A 17,773-nucleotide genomic window follows, 5' to 3' on the forward strand; every position below is an offset into this window, starting at 1 on the left:
GGAAGCCTTTCTGATTTTAGTCCCTGTTTTTCCCCTGTGTGTGCTATTCCTGATAACACAGATTTGTCACTTAATGGTTATGCATATGCAGAAGAAACTTTATCTGACTTTCCTTAAGGGTTAGTTCTCTCTTAGGAAGTGGAAGTAGTCTGTCAGTTTTATAGATATGACTCACTAGGAGGAGATGCATTAAGAAGAAAAATAAATATATGTAGTCAGTTTCCTAACTTTAGTAATGCTAAATCTGACACTGATGGCGTGAGCTATCCTTCAGGTGTTTTGCTGAATCATAGCCTGTGACTTCATGTTCCGTAGGGTTTTTAGCAAGGGCATGATGATACTTAGTTTTCCCTCTATAGAATTCCCCTGTCATCATGCCTGAATATTTCCGTTTTCTCCTTTTTAAATGATATTTTGCATTTGAAAAATAGAAAAAATCTGTCTTTATAGAAATCTGTATATTGTAGAAGTTGCCAGGAATTTTAAAAAATCAGCTAAGGATTACATATCAAATGCTTTTATACACAGCACTCTTTCAGAAGTAGGAGCAAGAAGCAAATGTCCTGATTGCCTTGCCTGCAAGGAACTTATAATTTAGTTGGGGAGCAAGTGCAGACACACATGAAACAAATAAGGAAACAAGAAAGAGTGCACAGAGAGTATAATAGACTTATTGTGGGGTGTATATCACAAGCATAGTAGAAGGGGGAGATTCTGTGGGCTGCAATCTTTGGGAAGACTAAAGTCTACAGGAAGAGAGGTCAAATGACGTAGTTGTATGCCTGGAACTGGATTGCCTGAGTTCAAATCCTGAGTCTACCACTTACGGCTATGTAACCTGGGCAAGTTTACTTAGAATCTCTCTGTACCTCTGTTTCCTTGTCTGTAAATTGGGGAAAATACACCTACCTCATAGAGTTGTTGTGAGGGTTAAATGAGTTGATACATGCCAGGTTTATAGGCCAATAGGCCTGCTACATAGTGAGTGCTGGATAAATTTTAGCCATTATTAAGATTTCACGGAGAAGGTAAAACAAGGCTTCAAGTACTGGACACTTATAGGGAATGGGGAATTTAGATAAGCAAAGAGGTGAGAAAAACTATTTTAAGATAGTATTCACAGGCTATAAGGTTTTAGACCCATGTCCCTGGAGGAAAAACGTAGAAAATTATATATAGAAACCAAATTTATTCTTTTTTATATTTTACTTGGTAATTTTAGCGCTTATGTTCAATTTTGCTCTATTTCTCTTCAGCCAGAGTTGCTTGTACAATGAAGAGGTTATTTCTATAATTAATATTTACTAATAGCTGAGTTGCTAAAGTTCTACATATATTAGACCAGGCTTAGTCCAAGCAAAATTTCTAACAAAATCAGTGTTGATTTCTTTTTAAGTGGATCTGGGATGTAGAGAGAGAGTGGATGAAAATGGAGTGAGGGTGGGAGGACAGTTGCCATTTAAATGGGAGCTATGTTTGAGTAGTGTGTGAGGGTCAGTGGAGAGTGAATCTAAAAATGTTGCCAGCAGTTTTTAGAGAGGTTAGATTGGCCATTGCTATACTGAGGTCCCTGATGATAACCTGGGGGAATTGAGCCCATGGCTACCTGAGAGTTTCATTGATTACTTGAAAGCTTTTCACCATGACCTGGTGCCAGTGAGACATCTGATCTGAGAGTCTCAGTTTACCTGAATGGATCACTTCAGTGCAGGGGTGGCTGTGGCTGCTGCCTCAAATTAGCAGAAAATAAGATAGATGGCTTTCTGGAAAAAGAGCTCCCAGGTCTGCACAAGAGGGCAGGGTGCTCTGAGCAGTCTGATTTATTTTTTTTTTAAATAAAGTTTGTTTTAGTACACATTCAGTATTATAATGGCAATAAAAAAGATGTTTAAGTGTCCTACTATTCTAAGATCTCCCTTTCTCCGTATATTTCCTTTCAAGTTTTGTCCTGAAAGATATTATAACAACATTAGGAGATTTTTTTAAAAATGAAAAATCTCCCATATTCCATAATGTTTTCAAGGTTCATCCATATTGTAGCATGTATCAGTATTTCATTCTTTTTTATGGCTGCATAATATTTTATTGTATGGATACTACATTTTGTGTATCCACTTAGTTGATGGACATTTGGGTGGTTTACACTTTTTAGCTCTTATGCATAATGCTGCTGTGAATATTTGTGTACAGATTTTTGTGTGAACATATTTTTTCCGTTCTCTTGGATATATAACTAGGAGTGAAATTACTGGGTATATGGTAACTGTTTAACTTTTTGAGGGATAGACGGTAGTATTTTAAGAGGTGCTGATGTGATTGTGGTTAGCTTATAGCAAGTTCAGCTAAATGGAAGATATTGTCTATCCTATTTTTTATATTGAAATAAATATTTCAGCCCACGTATTTTCAGAAGTCTTGTCTTTATCTCCAGTCAAAGTAACATTTTCAGTTTTTCAAGACAAAACATGTCAAATAAACTGTCTCTGTGATTCTTTTCAATGTTTCACCGAAAGTTTGTGGTGGTGTTCTCTGTTTGTTTCTCCTTATGTAAGTCATGCCCTGAATACCCAGTTTTGTTGTATGAGCTGTTTTTTTGTCTTGTGCTTGTCTAAGTTCGCTCAGAAGCGAATGACCTGAAGCTATTCTGATCCTTAGTTTTGATTTGGTATAAATTTGTGTGGTGTGCTTTTTTATCCTGTTTTCTATGGTCAGAGTGCACTATTGTTCTGGGACACATACATTGACTGTTAGTTACTATTCTTTTGCACTAATTTGCAGTTTCCAGACAAGTAGCAAAATGCCTCATGCCAATGTTGAAGCTGCTTCTAAGATTGAGTTCCTTCAGAATTTTTACATATGTTAGATGTGATAATTTATGTAATTATCAGTGCAGATTATTGATATTATTATCTTGGTGCTTGATTTTTCTTCTAGTCAAAATTTTCAAATATTTACTTTTTATATTATTGTCATTAAAAAAAATTTTTTTAAAAGATTGGCACCTGCGCTAACATCTGTTGCCAGTCTTCTATTTATTTTTCTTCTCCCCAAAGCCACCCCGTACATAGTTGTATATTCTAGTTGTGAGTGCTTCTGGTTGTGCTACGTGGGATGCCGCCTCAGCATGGCTAGACGAGCAGTGCCATGTCCGCGCCCAGGATCTGAACTGGTGAAACCTGGGGCCGCCAAAGCAGAGTGTGCGAACCCAACCACTTGGCCACAGAGCCAGCCCCTACTTTTTACATTATTATTGTTATTTTATTTTATTTTTTTGAGGAAGATTAGCCCTGAGCTAACATCTGCCACCAATCCTCCTCTTTTTGCTGAGGAAGACTGGCCCTGAGCTAACATCCATGCCCATCTTCCTCTACTTTATATGTGGGACGCCTACCACGGCATGGCTTGTCAAGCGGTGCCATGTCTGCACCCGGCATCCAAACCAGCGAACCCTGGGCCGCTAAGGGAAACGTGTGCACTTAACCACTGCACCACCAGGCTGGCCCCATACTTTTCACATCATTTATAATGAAAATAATGATTACACTGAGAGTTCTTTTCTGTGAGCAAACATTGTGGAACTTTATTCATACAGTAAGGGAATCGTAGATTTCTTCGAGTATGGTTTACCTAAGTGAGATGGATGATGGAGAACAATGAGGATGCTGCTTATACTTTTTCACTTATTGAAGGCAGGTATAGTTTTGCATTTTTAAATGTTGCATTTACTTTGGGGTTTTGTTGTAGACCATTTTTCCGACTAGAAACCCATGATCTCTAACAGATGGAGGGTGTCACTAGAAAGCAGAGGAAAGTAAGTCTGATATGATAAAATGTACAAATGGCAGTTAAAATGAAAAGGTGCTTTATTTCACTAGTATTTAGAGAAATCTTATTGATGTTTTTAGTGTGTATATTATTTTTTGCTCTTCAGATTAGATATTAGAATTAAAAATTTTTTTAACAATGCTGGCAAGAGTATGGGAGAATGTAAGCTCCTGTACTCTGGTAGGAGTTTAAATTGGTATAGCCCTTCGGAGGGTAGTTTGGTACTGTCTGGCAAAATTTAAAATGCTTATACCCAGTAATTCTATTTCTGTGCTACAGAATGTTCATATGAAAGAGAAGGAATGCTTCCCACTGCATTTTATGAGGCTAATAAAACGTGATACCAAAACCAGACTAAGATAGTACACAAAAGGAAATTTACAGGCCAATTCACTCATGAACATGAAGTTCACCCAAAACGCCTGAAATAGAATCCAGCAATGTATCATAAGCCACATTGTGTTTGTCCTAAGAATTCAAGGTTGGGTTCGTATTGAAGGCTAGAAGGCAGTGGGAAGACATATTTGTCCGGCAAAACTATCCTTCAAGAATGAAGGAGAAATTAAGACATTCCCAGATAAATAATAGCTAAGGGAGTTCATTACTAACAGACCTTCCATATAAGAAATGCTAAAGTGAGTCTTTTGGGCTTTCTGGAGTAGGGCCAAAGAACGTGCATTTTAAATAAACCCTGCTATTGATTCTTATATACCAAGACCAAAAAACAACAACAAAAACATCACAATGAGATATTTTCTATCCAGCAGACTGGTAAAAACAACGACAAAAGTCCTATGATACCAAGTGCTTGCCAGGATTTGGTACAGTGGAAAGTCTTAAACACTCTTTGTGGATCTGTAAATCAGTACAACCACTTTGGAAAACAATTTGGCATTACCTAGTAAAGTTGAAGATGTGTAGACCATATAAAGTTGTACAGACCACTATTAGAGAAACTCCTCTATCTCTGCAGCAGAAGACGTATGTAAGAATGTTCACACTGACTGTTTGTAATAGCAAAAAACTGTAAACAATCCAGATATGTATTGAGAGGAGAAGAGATTTTTAAAATGTATGGCATAAAGTGTGTGTGAAAATGAGTACATCAACATGTAAGGTACTTTCATAATTTATAAGATACATTTTATTTAGGGATGTGTACATTTGTAGTAAAACTGCAAAGAAAAACAAGGAAATGATAAAAAAAATTGAGGATAATGGTTACTTCCGGACATTGGGGGAGGAGGCACACATGAGGATTTCAGTGGCTTTGGTAATGTGGGCTAAGAGATCATTACATGGGTATTTGTTTTATTTTCTTATACCTCATTTATTTAGGTTATTTCTCATGTATCACATACTATATATTATAATAAAAAATGTTAAAGACTATATAAAATATAAAACATTCGTGCTATGCTGCTGTTGAGAAGAATGATATGACTTTATGTTCTGAGTCAATATCAGCCCTTTTTTTCTCCATAGCATTTATCCCTTTCTAACATATACAGTTTCCTGCACCCCCTTTTTTAAAAGTCTGGGTTTTTTTTTATTGTTGTTTATTTATTTATTGAGAAAGATTAGCTGTGAGCTAACATCCACTGCCAAGCCTCGTCTTTTTGCTGAGGAAGACTGGCCCTGAGCTAATATCCGTGCCCATCTTCCTCCACTGTATGTGTGGGACACCTGCCACAAAATGGCTTGATAAGCAGTGCATTGGTCCACGCCCGGAATTCAAACCGGTGAACCCCGGGTGGCCGAAGCAGAGCGCACAAACTTAACCACTACGTTACCGGGCCAGCCCTTCCTTTCCCCTTTTTTTGGAGGGAGGAAGAGTGTCTCTCTCTTGCCACTTGAAAATGAAATTCATTAGGGCAGAGTACTTTGTTCCTAACATTTTGTTCACTGCTGTATCTTAACAATTCCCAGAAAGTGATTGGGTGGGACATAGTACATGCTCAACAAGTATTTGTTGAATGAATGAATGGGTGTATGTACGTATTTTTTTTACAAAACCTAGTTTGTGTGTGTATACACACAGATATTTAAAGATCTGGAATTCTACACACCAAATTAGCCTCTAGGTAGGGGAGTAGAATTAGGGGTGGGGGTCACCACTGAGTGGGTAGAGACCATATTGCACTTTATATATATATATATATATTTTTTTTTTCTTTTTCTTTTTTGTGAGGAAGATTGGCCCTGAACTAACATTCATTGCCAATCTTCCTCTTTTTGTTTGAGGAAGATGTCGCTGAGTTAACATCTGTGCCAATCCTCCTTTGTTTTATGTGGGATGCCACCACAGTTTGGCTTGATAAGTGGTCCTAGGTCCACGCCTGGGATCTGAACTTGCGAACCCTGGGCCACTGCAGCAGAACACACAAACCTTAACCACTACACCACGGGGCTGGCCCTATTGCAGTTTATATTTATATTCTACTGTGTTTGCATGTTTATAATAATGCATTTATTGTTTATTTTTTAATTAAAAAGGAGGAAACATCTTTGAAAATCAAGAAGCAAATTGTAAACTGGAAAAATTAACCAAAAAATAACATAATATTGACAAACCTAAACAAACTCCCTAATTTTTTGTTTTTTTGAGCAAGATTAGCCCTGAGCTAACTACTGCCAATCCTCCTCTTTTTGATGAGGAAGCCTGGCCCTGAGCTAACATCCATGCCCATCTTCCTCTACTTTATACGTGGGACGCCTACCACAGCATGGCTTTTGCCAAGCGGTGCTGTGTTCTCTCCCGGAATCTGAATTGGTGAACCCCAGGCTGCCGAGAAGTGGAAAATGGGCACTTAACCGCTGTGCCACCGGGCCAGCCCCATGGTGTTGCTTTTTTACAAGTGTGTAAATATATCCATTTTATTTAAATCTTAGTTGTGGCAAAACACAAGGTTCTCGCAGGTTGATCTAAATGATAGATTATGGTTGTACAACTCTGTGATCACCTTTGGCTCATGTTTTTATTTCAGAAGGGGAAACTGGTCAAAGGCATGTGGATATGAGCTCATTGTTAAGGCTGTTGGCTTGTTGTTTCTATATGAAGGAAATTAAGTTTCTCAATATGTGAGTTTTTTTCCCCCCATGCATGTACTTTAAAGACTTTTCTTTTCTCCTCCATGCAATTGGGGAGACATATACTTTTAAGTTTGGAGCTGTTGAATTTTGAAGTGTTAAAAGTTATTCCTCTCTTTTTGCAGTATTTCTTCTGTTTCCTCTTTCCCCTGTTCTTGAAACGAGTAACATGGTTTATTTCCTGTTTTTGCTAGCTCTGGGACCATTTGGACCACGCGATGTTTTTCCAAGATTTTAGACCATTTCTAAGTAGTAATCCACTGGACCAAGATAATAGAGCCAACGAGAGGAGTCACCAAACTCACACTGACTTCTGGGGACCAAGTCGGCCTCCACGGCTGCCAGTGACTCGGAGATACAGATCACGAGGAAGTACTCGTCCTGATAGATCCCCAGCTATTGAAGGGTGAGTACAAAGTTATTTTTTAAGTTCTCTTTAAGAGTAGTTTCAATGAAAGACATATTAGCATAATCTAATTTTTTTTTTCATTGAGTTAATGATAGGTTACAATCTTGTGAAATTTCGGTTGTACATTAATGTTTGTCATTCGTGTTGTAGGTGCACCACTTCACCCTTTGTGCCCACCCCCCACCCCACCTTTCCCCTGGTATCCACTAAAGTGTTCTTAGTCCACATTTTTAAATTCCTCATATAAGTGGAGTCATACACAGATTGTCCTTCTCTAGCTGGCTTATTTCACTTAACATAATTCCCTCAAGGTCCATCCATGTTATTGCAAATGGAATGATTTTGTTCTGTTTTGCAGCTGAGTAGTATTCCATTGTATATATGTACCACATCTTCTTTATCCATTTGTCTGTTGATGGGCACTTAGGTTGCTTCCATGTCTTGGCTATTGTAAATAATGCTGCAGTGAACATTGGGGTGCACAGGACTTTTGGGATTGCTGACTTCAAGCTCTTTGGATAAATACCCAGTAGTGGGATGGCTGGATCCTATGGTAGTTCTATTTTTAATTTTTTGAGGAATCTCCATACTGTTTTCCATAGTGGCTGCACCAGTTTGCATTCCCACCATCAGTGCATGAGGGTTCCATTCTCTCCGCAACCTCTCCAACATTTGTTACTATTAGATTTAGATATTTTTGTCATTCTAATGGGTGTAAGGTGATATCTCAGTGTAGTTTTGATTTGCATTTTCCTGATGATCAGCGATGATGAACATCTTTTCATGTGCCTATTGGCCATCCGTATATCATCTTTGGAGAAATGTCTGTTCATGTCTCCAGCCCATTTTTTGATCGGGTTGTTTGATTTTTTGTTGTTGAGTAGTGAGAGTTCTTTATATATTATGGATATTAAGCCTTTGTCAGATATATGACTTGCAAATATTTTTTTCCCAGTTAGTGGGTTGTTTTTTTGTTTCAATCCTGTTTTCATTTGTCTTGAGGAAGCTCTTTAGTCTGATGAAGTCCCATTTGTTTATTCTTTCTATTGTTTCCCTTCTCTGAGAAGGCATGGTGTCCGAAAAGATCCTTTTAATACTGATGTCAAAGAGTGTACTGCCTACGTTTTCTTCCAGAAGCCTTATGGTTTCAGGTCTCACCTTTAGGTCTTTGATCCATTTTGAGTTTATTTTGGTGAATGGTGAAAAAGAATGGTCCATTTTCATTCTTTTCCATGTGGCTTTCCAGTTTTCCCAGCACCATTTGTTGAAAAGACTTTCTTTTCTCTGTTGTATGCCCTCAGCTCCTTTGTCGAAGATAAGCTGTCCATAGATGTGTGGTTTTATTTCTGGGCTTTCAGTTCTGTTCTATTGATCGGTGCACCTGTTTTTGTACCAGTACCATGCTGTTTTGATTACTGTAGCTTTGTAGTATGTTTTGAAGTCAGGGATTGTGATGCCTCCTGTTTTGTTCTTTTTTCTCAGGATTGCTTTAGAAATTCGGGGTCTTTTGTTGCCCCATAGGAATTTTAGGATTCTTTGTTCTAATTCTGTAAAGAATGTCATTGGGATTCTGATTGGGATGGCATTGAATCTGTAGATTGCTTTAGGTAGAACGGACATTTTAACTATGTTTATTCTTCCAATCCATGAACATGGAATGTCTTTCCATCTCCTTATGTCGTCATCCAATTCTCTCAGAAAGGCCTTGTAATTTTCATTATATAGGTCCTTCGCTTCCTTAGTTAAATTTACCCCAAGGTATTTTATTCTTTCTGTTGCGATTGTGAATGGTATTGTGTTCTTGAGTTCTTTTGCTGTTAGTTCGTTATTAGAATATAGAAATGCTACTGATTTATGCAAATTGATTTTATACCCTGCAACTTTGCTGTAGTTGTTGATTACTTCTAAGAGTTTTCCAATGGATTCTTTGGGGTTTTCTATATATAAGATCATGTTGTCTGCAAACAGCAAGAGTTTCACTTCTTCCCTCCCTATTTGGATTCCTTTTATTCCCTTTTCTTGCCCGATTGCTCTGGCCAGGACCTCCAGTACTATGTTGAATAAGAGTGGTGATAGAGGGCATCCTTGTCTCATTCCTGTTTTCAGGGGGATGGCGTTCAGTTGTTGCCCATTGAGTATGATGTTGGCCATGGGTTTGTCATATATGGCCTTTATTATGTTGAGGTAGTTTCCTTCTATGCCCATTTTGTTCAGAGTTTTTATCATAAATGGCTGTTGGATCTTGTCAAATGCCTTCTCTGCATCTATTGAGATGATCATGTGGTTTTTATTCCTCAGTTTGTTGATGTGGTGTATCACGTTGATTGATTTGTGGATGTTGAACCATCCCTGTGTCCCTGGTATGAATCCCACCTGATCATGATGGATGATCCTTTTGATGAATTGCTGAATTCTGGTGGCCAAAATTTTGTTTAGAATTTTTGCATCTATGTTCATCAGTGATATTGGCCTGTAGTTCTCTTTTTTTGTGGTGTCCTTGTCAGGCTTTGGTATCAGCGTGATGTTGGCCTCATAGAATGTGTTAGGAAGTGTTCCATCTTCCCTAATTTTTTGGAATAGCTTGAAAAGGATAGGTATTAAATCCTCGCTGAAAGTTTGGTGGAGTTCCCCAGGAAAGCCATCTGGTCCTGGGGTTTTATTCTTTGAGATGTTTTTGATTGCTGTTTCAATCTCTTTCCTTGTGATTGGTCTGTTCAAATTGTCTGCCTCTTCTTGAGTGAGCTTTGGGAGATTGTAGGAGTCCAAGAATTTATCCATTTCCTCTAGGTTATCCATTCTGTTGGCATATAGTTTTTCGTAGTATTCTCTTATAATCCGTTGTATTTCTGCAGAGTCTGTTGTTATTTCTCCTCGCTCATTTCTGATTTTGTTTATTTGAGCTTTCTCCCTTCTTTTCTTTGTAAGTCTGGTTAGTGGTTTGTCAATTTTATTTATCTTCTCAAAAAACCAGCTCTTTGTTTCATTGATCCTTTCTACTGCCTTTTTCGCTTCAATAGTATTTATTTCTGCTCTGATTTTTATTATTTCTCTCCTTCTGCTGACTTTGGGCTTTATTTGTTCTTTTTTCCCTAGTTCAGTTAGGTGTAGTTTAAGATTGCTTATTTGGGATTTTTCTTGTTTGTTAAGATGTGCCTGTATTGCGATGAATTTTCCTCTTAATACAGCTTTTGCTGTATCCCATATGAGTTGGTATGGCATGCTATCATTTTCATTTGTTTCCTGGTATTTTTTGATTTCTTCTTTAATTTCTTCAATGGTCCATTGCTTGTTCAGTAGTGTGTTGTTTAGTCTCCACATCTTTGTGCCTTTGTCAGCGTTTTTCTTGTAATTAATTTCTAGCCGTATAGCATTATGATCAGAGAAGATGCTTGTTATTATTTCAATTTTTTTAAATTTGTAGAGGCTTGCATTGTTTCCCAACATATGGTCTATCCTTGAGAATGTTCCATGTGCACTTGAGAAGAATGTGTATTCAGCTCTTTCAGGGTGGAGTGATCTATATATGTCTATTAAGTCCAATTGTTTTAGTTTTTCATTTAGCTCCATTATTTCCTTGTTGATTTTCTGTCTGGATGATCTGTCCATTGATGTGAGTGGGGTGTTGAGGTCCCCTACTACTATTGTGTTGTTTTTAACATCTTCTTTTAGGTCTGTTAATAGTTGCTTTATGAATCTTGGTGCTCCTGTGTTGGGTGCATAGATATTTATAAGCATTGTTTCTTCTTGATGAAGTGTCTCTTTGATCATTATATATATTTGATCCCTCTGTGTCTCTCTTTACCTGTCTTATTTTGAAATCCGCTTTGTCTGATATAAGAATTGCAACACCTCCCTTTTTTTTCTTGCTATTAGCTTGAAGTATTGTCCTCCACCCCTTCACCCTGAGCCTGTGTTTGTCCTTGGGTCTGAGGTGTGTTTCTTGGAGGCAACAAATTGTTGGATCTTATTCTTTAATCCATTTTGCCACTCTGTGTCTTTTTATTGGAGAGTTCAATCCGTTCACATTGAGAGTGATTATTGATGCATGTGGACTTAATGCTGTCAATCTGTTGCTTGTTATCTGGATTTCCTGAGTTTCTTTTCCTGTGTGCTTTAGCCTACCCTTTTAATACTGCAATTTCTTATGCTGGGTTTCTTAGATTTTTCCTTATTTATGATTTGTGACTCTGTTCTGTGTTTTAGTGTCTACCTTGAAGTTTGTATTTAGAATTTCATGTATAATATAGTCTATTCTCTGGTGGTCTCTTACTTACTTGACCAATACTGATTTAGACCCTTTGCTCTTCCCCTCCTAAATAATTATTGTCATTTCTTATTCCAACTCGTGTTATGAATTTGTAGTTAGAGTGATAAGATCGTCCTTGCTTTGGTAGTTTCCTTACCTTTACCCTAATGCTGTAGTTGAATATTTGCTATCCTGTTCTGGTTCTATCCATCGGTCTCCCTAGTCTGTGGATTGTGACCCCTTTCTCCCTTTTTTCTTTTTTCAGGTATGAGAGCCTTCTTGAGGATTTCTTGTAGTGGAGGGCTTTTAGTTACAAATTCCCTTAACTTTTGTTTGGAAAAGATTTAATTTCTCCCTCATATCTGAAGGAAATTCTTGCTGGATAGAGTATTCTTGGCTGAAGATTTTTATCTTTTAAAGCTTTGAATATGTCACTCCATTCTCTCCTGGCTTGTAAGGTTTCTGTAGAGAAATCCGCTGAAAGTCTGATAGGGGCTCCTTTGTAGGTTATTCTCTGCTTTTTTCTTACTTCCCTGAGTATTCTCTCTTTATCTTTCCTTCTTAGCATAATCTAATCTTTATAAAAAGGCTCTCATACTTACTACCTTTGTGGACAAGATGGAGATAAATTGACAGAGTGAAAATGAAGCTGAATTGAATGTCTGTTTTCAATTAGTACCAGTTAATGAATGATGATAAATTAAAGAATGATAAAACTAATGATATAGGTCTCTGGTTACCATTTTTATTAATGTCTCAGATTAATATATAGGTGATATGTTTATCAGAATTTCAGAAGATACTGAAAGGAATATAAAATACATTGAATGATATTATGATTCAAAAAGACCTCAACAGACTGGAGCAGTGGGCTTAGGAATAAATGTAGAGTCTTGTGACTGCAAGAACATTCAGCAAAAAATGTTTATTGAATGTCTTTTATGCTGGGGTGCATATACTAGACCCTGGGGATAGAATGGTCAGCAAAACACGTGGTAGCTCTTGATCTTGTGGATTCCCTTTAGTAGGAATAATAAACGTTAATTTTTTAAAAATCTTTGCCGTATGCGCAGGATTGTGCTTCATCCTTAATTTGCTTGTCTCATTTAATCCATATGAATTAGTAGGTGCTATTTCTATTCTCATTTTATACAAGAATATGCCAAGAGTCAGAGAGATAAAGTAACTTGGATTGGTGGTGGATCCAGGACTTGGACCCAGGGATTTATGAATCTACCACTACGCTGTCTGATACGGCAGTCACTAGCCACATGTGGTTATATCAATTTAAATTAATTAAAAGTTAATGAAACTTCAGACATGGAAACAACGTAAGTGTCTACTGATAGATGAATAAAGAAAATGTAGTGTGTGTGTGTGTGTGTGTGTATATATATATATATATATATATATATACAGTGGAATATGATTAAGCCATAAAAAAGAACTAAATCTTAGTATTTGTGACAACATAGATGGACCTTGAGGGCATTATGGTAAATGAAAGAAGTCAGAGAAGAACAAATACCGTGTAATCTCACTTACATGTGGAATCTGAAAAAAAAAACAAGCTTATAGATACAGAGAACAGATTGGTGCTTGCCAGAAATGGGGAGGTTGGAGTGCATGAAACATGGGTGAAGGAGGTCAAAAGGTACAAACTTCCAGTTATAAAATAAATAAGTCATGGGGATATAATGTACAGCATGATGACTATAGTTAATAATACTGTATCGTATATTTCAAAGTTGCTAAAAGAGTAGATCTTAAAAGTTCTCATCATGGGGCCTGCGTAGCAGTTAAGTTTGCACGCTCTGCTTCAGTGGCCCGGGGTTCTCCAGCTCAGATCCCAGAGGCAGACCTATGCACTGCTTGTCAAGCCATGCTGTGGCAGGTGTCCCACATATAAAGTAGAGGAAGATGGGCACGGATGTTAGCTCAGGGCCAATCTTCCTCAGTGAAAAGAGTAGAGTATTGGTGGCAGATGTTAGCTCAGGGCTGATCTTCCTCCAAAAAAAAAATTCTCATCACAAGAAAAAAATTATAATTATGTATGGTGATGGATGTTAACTTATTGTGATCACTTTGCCATATATACAAATATCGAATCATTATGTTGTACACCTGAAAGTAATGTAATGTTATATGTCAGTTATACCTCAATAAAAAAAGTTGTTAAAACTCAAAATTCCTCAGTCACACTAGCTACATTTCAAGGGCTCAGTAGCCACAGATAGCTGGTAGTTAGCATGTTTCACAGCACAGATTGTAGAACATTTCCATCATCAGAAAGTCCTATTGGACACTGCTGTTCCAGAGCCTACCGTCCCTCTCACACAGATACCTTCTAGTCTTTACCGTTAACATTTTACTTTATCAAAGAAATACCTGTTTGTGCATTATGTTCATCTTATGGTCTGTGAACTTCAAAGTTAGTTGCAAGCATTCCTTCTTAGGACAAATATAGGATATGGGAAACTCGATTTAATGGGATTATCTAGGACAAAAGCCGATGAAATCTTAGACTGTTTTAATAGCTTGTGGTGCTCAGGGGTAAATCTGCTGTGTCCTGTGCCAGTTAAACTGCATGTAGATTACTTTCCCTTCTCTACCTGGTTTGGGCCCCCTTGTCGAACTCCTCAGCTACTGTTCATCTAAACTTTTACCTTCTGTGTGCCTTCTTTTCCCCTCCCACTCACTGAACTGGCGATTTTGAATCAGTGCTGTGGTCCACTTTTCCTTGCTCCTTCACAAGGGGATGGCTAAGTACTACTGGAGGAAAACCATAAATGTGCCCATTGGTGCCCCTGCAAATGGTAAAGTGCATTTGCTCTCCATTAGACTGTCAATGCTTTTGGTTAGTCTTTTATTTTGCATTCCTCTCAGCAAATATTTTGAACTTTCACCAAATTTTACTCTTCAAATGTCCTACCCAGTAGCTGATTCTCAGCAGCTGACTCGTATTCTTTATCATGAAAATTAGGGCCCTAGGCCTGAACTCCCCGAATCCCTGTGTCTAACTTCTCACATCAATATTTTGTCTCCTTCCAGTCTCCTGAGATGAGGTGGCCTTTCTTCTTTTCAAAGCAGCCCCATCAGCCCATGTTCCTGACCCATTCCTTATCTATTTTTTCTGGGATTTTGTTTCATCCATTTTATTCTCCCTGCTCCCTTCTCCTCCTTCACCGCCCCCTGGCCCCAGCCGCCCTTTTGTTCTGTGGTTGTTAATTCTGGCTGTACGTTACTGTCAATGAGGATATTTTTAAAAATACTGATACCTAGACTCTGTCCTCAGGGATTCTTATTTAATTAGTCTGATTTAATTAGTTGAGATTGAGTCATTGGTAATTTTAAAAGATCCTGAAGTTGTTCTGATTGTAGCCAGAGTTGAGAACCAGTGCTTTAGTTATTGCCCAATCTCTTTCCTTCCCTTTTCAATAAAATTTCTTAAGAGATGTCTCCGTTTACTTTGTGCACTTTCTCATCTCTCTTTATTCCTCTACCACTCTGGTCTGGTCCTCCTTTCACTAAAATCCCTGGCGACCTAGTTGCTGAACCAGTGGATACTATAAAATCTGTTCCATGGGTCAAGTTCACTGGATTCAACATTTTTGGTCTTTTTCTTCCCTCTTGAAATTCTCTGTTTCTCTGACTTCCATGACAGTACATTTTCTTGATTTACCTCTTCTCTGGCTGTTCCTTCTTATAGATACTTCCTAAATATTTGTTTTCTCAAGGTGTTTCCTGCATTCTGTTTTTCCTCTTACTTACAAGAGGATTTCTTAACTTCAAGCCTACTGAGTTGTGGGCTGGATAATTCTTTGCTGAGTGGGCTCTCTGTTACATCATAGAATGTTTAGCAACGCCCTGGCCTCTACCTACTACATGCAGAAACTACCCCTACCCCCCCCCCCCCCCCCCCAGTTATGACAGCCAAAAATGTCTCCTGATATTGCCATATGTCCTCTGGGGGGCAAAATTGTCCCTGGTTGAGAACCACTGCTCTATAAGCTCTCTCTGGCCTTTCTCAAGTTTTCTCACAGTTCTAATAATAACCTATGTACTAAAGACTCCCAGATTTATATTTCTATTTTGATCTTTCCTCCTAATTTAAGACTTGAATCTATAACCTCTTGTTACACATTTCCATCTGGATGTTCCATAGATACTCCAGACTTGCCAAGATGGAAACTACGTTTTTTTCTTCCAAACCTGATCCTTTTTCTTTATTTCTGATTTCTGAGTTTGATTGAAACTCTCTACCCAGTGTAGAAACCTAGGCGTTAACCTAGAATCTTCTCTTGGTCTCACATAAGCCTCCCATATGCACACATCCAATCAGTCATTAAGTCTTTCTGATTTATTTTTTCCTGAGGAAGTTTTACTGTGAGCTAACATCTGTTGCTGCCAGTCTTCCTTTTTATTTTTTGTATGTGAGCTGCTACCACAGCATGTCCACCGACAGACAAGTGGTGTAGGTCTGCGCCTGGGAACCGAACCCGGGCCGCTGAAGTAGAGCGTGCCAAACTTAACCACTAGGCTACCAAGACTAACCCAGGTCTTTCTGATTTTTATTTCCTATTTCTCAATTCCTATTTTGTCCAGCCATTTCTCGCTTAGTTCACATCCGTATCTTTTCTTGCTTGCCTGCACTGTTGCATTAGCCTCTTGGCTCTTCTTCCTCCTTCAAAGCTTTACCATTCTTAAATTTACTCCTGTATTACCCGTGTGGGATTATCTACCCAAATTTTCAAATCTGTGTCATTTCCTTGCTTAAAATCCATTGTCGTAGGGTCCATAACTTCATATACAAGGTCTTCTATGTTTGTAATCCTCCCAAACTCTGCGGGCTTGTTATCTAATTCTTTCTGCTTTTTTCTTTTATTCCAGCAATACAAAACTTCTAGTTCTCCACATATACCATGCTGTTTCATGCTTCTATATCATTGCTTAATCTGTTTTCTCTGGCAGAAATACCTCTACTGCTTTTTTAACCCAATTAAATCAGTCCTTCAGTGAATTTAGGAAGCCTTCCATGACCCCCCCAGGATTGTATCAAATGCCCTTCCTGTTCCCCCAGAGCACCTTATGCATTCCTCTCTCATAGTTCAAACTGTGTAAATTGAAGCTATATTAATACTAGCTAGCATTTATGAAGCATACTTTGCCAGGCTTGACATCCATTAGTCTGTTTAATATTCCCAACAATCCTTTGAGGTACGTACTATTGAGGAAAGTTGAGATTTTGCCTTATTAGGGTCTATTAGTTATCTGTTGTTGCATAACAAATTACTTTAAAACTTGATCACTTGAAACAGTAATAATCATGTATTATCTCAGTTTTTTTGGGTCAGGAATTTTGATAGGGTATGGGGAGATAGGTTGTCTCTGCTGTATGATGTCTGGGACCACAGCTAGAAGACTTAAAGCCTGAGGGCTGGAATCATCTGTGGGCTTATTTGCTTTCATGCCTGGTGGTTAATACTAGCTGGTGGCTGGGGTCTAGTTCGTGCTGTCAGCTGGAAAATTCACAAATGACCTTCCCTTAGTTTTAAGAGTGAAAGCTAGTGTTTTTGTTTTTGTTTTTGCAAAAAGTCCATTAATTTGGATTTGTCTAATTGTTTCTTCGTTCAGATTAAATATCTGGCAAAGAATACCAAATCCGTGATGTTCCCTTCTCAGTGAGAGCGCATGTGATGTCAGCTTGTTCCATCGTGGGTATTGTTAAATTTGACCATTTGGTTTAGGCAGTGTCTGCCAAATTATTCTTATAAAGGTACCATTTCTCCATTGTAATTAATAAATAATCTGGGGTGATACTTGGAGATTGAGTGAATAGCTGGTTCCATAATAGTTTTTTACATAATGATATTAGCATCCATTGATGATTCTTGCCTGAGTTATTACTATAATGGCTGCAAAATAACGATTTTCTATTTCTGTGATTCCATCTACAGATGTTAGACAATCTTCTGTACACAAGAGTTTTTCTTTTCTCCCTGCCCCCTTATCTGTCTGTTCACTTATTTTATTTATTTTAGCATAGACTCATGGATTTTGTTTTAATCATTATTCATTTTGATGCTCAAATAATCCGAGTTTGGCCAGAGTAATTGGGTCTAAACATTTTAGGTAGCTGTCCTTGTTCACATCCCTTAAATGAATAAGAGAGTAGGGGCATCAGCGTAAAGTGATCAGGTTAT

General features: G+C 38.0%; 1 protein-coding gene across 1 annotated transcript in view; it reads left to right on the top strand.

The window, feature by feature from the left end:
• The window catches only part of RNF115 (ring finger protein 115), a 69,223-nt gene that overhangs the window by 25,909 nt on the left and 25,541 nt on the right, over window positions 1–17,773 (top strand). The window contains exon 4 of the mRNA XM_046681476.1: window positions 7,110–7,321. Within this exon, the coding sequence (XP_046537432.1) occupies window positions 7,110–7,321 (212 nt within the window). The remainder of the gene's footprint in view (window positions 1–7,109; window positions 7,322–17,773) is intronic.

The sequence above is a fragment of the Equus quagga genome, chromosome 13, assembly GCF_021613505.1.
Source record: "Equus quagga isolate Etosha38 chromosome 13, UCLA_HA_Equagga_1.0, whole genome shotgun sequence".
In the NCBI taxonomy this organism is placed as follows: Eukaryota; Metazoa; Chordata; class Mammalia; order Perissodactyla; family Equidae; genus Equus; species Equus quagga.